General features: G+C 44.5%; 1 protein-coding gene across 1 annotated transcript in view; it reads left to right on the forward strand.

Annotated features, from left to right (window-relative positions):
* ERO1A (endoplasmic reticulum oxidoreductase 1 alpha) overlaps positions 1–2,672 on the forward strand; it is a 39,458-nt gene extending 36,786 nt beyond the window's left edge. The window contains exons 15-17 of the mRNA XM_019501219.1: positions 147–233; positions 521–654; positions 2,183–2,672. Coding sequence (XP_019356764.1) covers positions 147–233; positions 521–654; positions 2,183–2,243 — 282 coding nt within the window. The 3' untranslated portion in view covers positions 2,244–2,672. The remainder of the gene's footprint in view (positions 1–146; positions 234–520; positions 655–2,182) is intronic.
* Positions 2,673–2,933: the final 261 nt, after the last annotated feature.

Here is a 2,933-nt window from a genome sequence, read left to right on the forward strand (position 1 = left end):
TTTTTTTTTTTTTTTTTTTTTTTTTTTTCCCCTGAATGCATCAATCAAAGGCTCTGAGCAGGCTTCTCGTATTGAGGTCTTGCATTGTACCTGCACTACGGTGGTGGGCTTGGGAAAACAAAACCCTCTTTCTTTTTCCCCCCCAGGAGGAATTTAGGTTCCATTTCCGGAATATTTCAAGGATTATGGACTGTGTTGGTTGTTTTAAATGTCGTCTTTGGGGCAAGCTCCAGGTAAGTATTAGAAGTTGTCTGGGGTAAGGATCATGCCTTTGCTCTGGTTTTGTACAGGGGTCCTGGCTTGGCCAGGGCTTCTGGATGCTACCATGATATAAACAGTGATAAAGGCACTGGTTTGGTTTTCCTTTTGATGGGTTTCCTTTGTTGCTGCTCTTAGCAGCATTTGACACAAAGCCCATTTGATTGAGGTGATATTAATGAAATAGAAATCCATACAAATCAAATGAGGGGAAAGGACTCACTAGTCAGATGCTTGATGGCCTGTTTCTTGTCCTGCACAGACTCAGGGCTTGGGCACTGCCCTGAAGATCCTGTTTTCAGAAAAGCTGATAGAGAAGATGTCTGAGAGCAGCCCCTCCCAGGCATTCCAGCTAACGAGGCAGGAAATCGTTGCCTTGATGAACGCATTTGGAAGGTTGGTGGGAGACTTTGTGTTTATTTTTTCCAGTGCAAAGACAATACAAGGTAGCAGCACTAAAACTAAGGGTCTAGGCAGAGGTAAAGATTGCGCTGAGATCAGACAATGTCTTCCTAAGCTGTTAGAGGCTAGCTGGCGAGTCTGCGTGATTCTGTCGCAACACAAATGTAGTAAACACCCTCCAACTTCAACCTGGCTTCATTCAAGGTCAAAGGCAAGGGGATTTAGCTCCCTTGTACTGCAACAGGATCATGCCGAGGTAACAGCTGATATGGGTTCCTGAGCAGCTGCTCCCTGTCCCCTTGTCTTGTAGCTAATGAGCAAATCCATCTGTGCCCAAAGCACCTTCTCAGCAGCTCCAGCACTAAGTCTTTGCATTCAGAGCTTTTGCTAGTGATGCTGCTAAGCTCTGAATAAGCGTCTTGTGGCCCCACGTGAGTTTTGGAGCATTGACATTTTGTTGTATTCCACTTCTCTGAGGGGTTACAGCCAACACTCATGACTCAAGCAGGAAGAAGTCAGAAGTGTGCAAGAAATAACTTGTGCCATTTTAGGAGCCCACTGTCTCCTGGCAGAGATCATTGCTGTTCCCACTCCTGCACTTAGTTTGGATGCCAGCCTTTGAGCTAAGATGCACCAGGTTGCTTCTGAAGCACCTCTTTGCAAAAATGATACCTAAGAGGCAGCGATGCATTTGCCTTGGAAGGCACTGCCTCGCTGTCACTGTTGGAGTGCCCCATGCGTCACAGGCGCATGTCTTCCAAAGAGGCTGGTAATGACACAGAGGCTCCTTTCCTCCTTCCTCCACCAAGATTTTATTGTCACTGGAATAGAAGCATGGAGAAGCTGTGCTGCAAAACAGCCTCCCTTCTCTCTGGGCGAATGAGCAAGCGGCGGCAGAGTCCAGTGTTAACACTTTCACAGCTGCTAACAAATTGCCTGCTTGCTGGCCCAGAGAGGAGGCAGCGCTTTTGTAGCATAACCTCTCTAGGAAAAGGCTAGCTCCAGGCCGTGACTCCGGGGAAAAATCCTTTTCCCCTTATGTTCTGCCTTCCGAAAAACAAGATGCATGTCCTTGGGGGCATGTGGCACATAAGAGAATACAGTAAATACATGAAGCCTGCTCAGAGTCTTGGCATTAGTGTTTGATGCTAGGGCTCCACTAGCAAAATGCATTTGGCACAAAATGATGAAATCTTTTGCAATAAGGTTGTTCCATAGTTGCCTTGAGTCGGCTTGAGCAGCTGTTTCAATACTTGCACGTGACTACTTAACCTCTGTGTAATGGGGACTTTTGACTATAGCTAAAATGAGCTGTTTATAAAGGGTTCCATGTCCTATTCTGCTGCCCTCACTCCTGTGCATTTGTTTGCTTTAAAACAATTCAGCAAAGCCAGGGAGGGCAGAAGTTCATTGTTTACCACGTAAAATGTTTAGCTCCTGAGCTATGTATTTATATAAAAATACAAGGTGGTATTTGGCATGGCTTTAACCGTATGTTTTCCTTCCTTCTGTTTGCATACAGGATTTCAACAAGTGTTAGAGAGCTGGAAAACTTCAGGACCTTGTTACGAACTGTGCTGTGAATCTGTTGCAGAGGGAGAGAGAGACTTGAACTTCAGTTTTATGCTCATTTTCTAGAAAACAGCATAACAGCCTGGTATTCTTCATGCTTCAGGCAGCCAAAAAAGGGAAAGACCACTAGGAGAAGAAGTCTTCATTTTACAAAATGATTGCGTCATCAAGTTACTGAGGCCAAATGTTTTGTATGAAAAAAAGTCTATTTTTTTTTAAAGGCAGGGCGGGGAGTGGGTGGGAATAGGGAATAATGGGCGCGTAAAATGTAAGGATCAGGTTTTAGATTTTGAGGGTTATTAGAATAAGTCTGTCTGCATCTACTGTCTTTCCAGGGGTAAAAAAAAAAAAAGAGTCCATTGCCTGTGGAAATGGAAGGTGCAAGTGAAACTGTGACATCAAATAAATTCAGAAACACAAAATACAACTACAGTAACTCACTAGACTGTTGATTTGTTTTGCCAGCCATCGTCCTCTGCCTCTGTTCACTAGCGTCTCCTAGACATTGCCACTTTTAAGATGTTTTAAAAGTAACATATGAGATGGTGTGAAGCACACTTAGATCAGATTTTTTTTATGCGGAGCACACTTAAATCAGATTTTTTTTATGCGGTTTAGTGCCGTCAACCTGGCACAGGCTACCACCTAGTTTTCAGGATACAGCTATACCATGTGGCTGGCACTGGGAGGAGCATGCAGCT

The sequence above is a fragment of the Gavialis gangeticus genome, unplaced genomic scaffold (assembly GCF_001723915.1).
Source record: "Gavialis gangeticus isolate Ggan-Ray unplaced genomic scaffold, GavGan_comp1, whole genome shotgun sequence".
Classification (NCBI taxonomy): domain Eukaryota; kingdom Metazoa; phylum Chordata; order Crocodylia; family Gavialidae; genus Gavialis; species Gavialis gangeticus.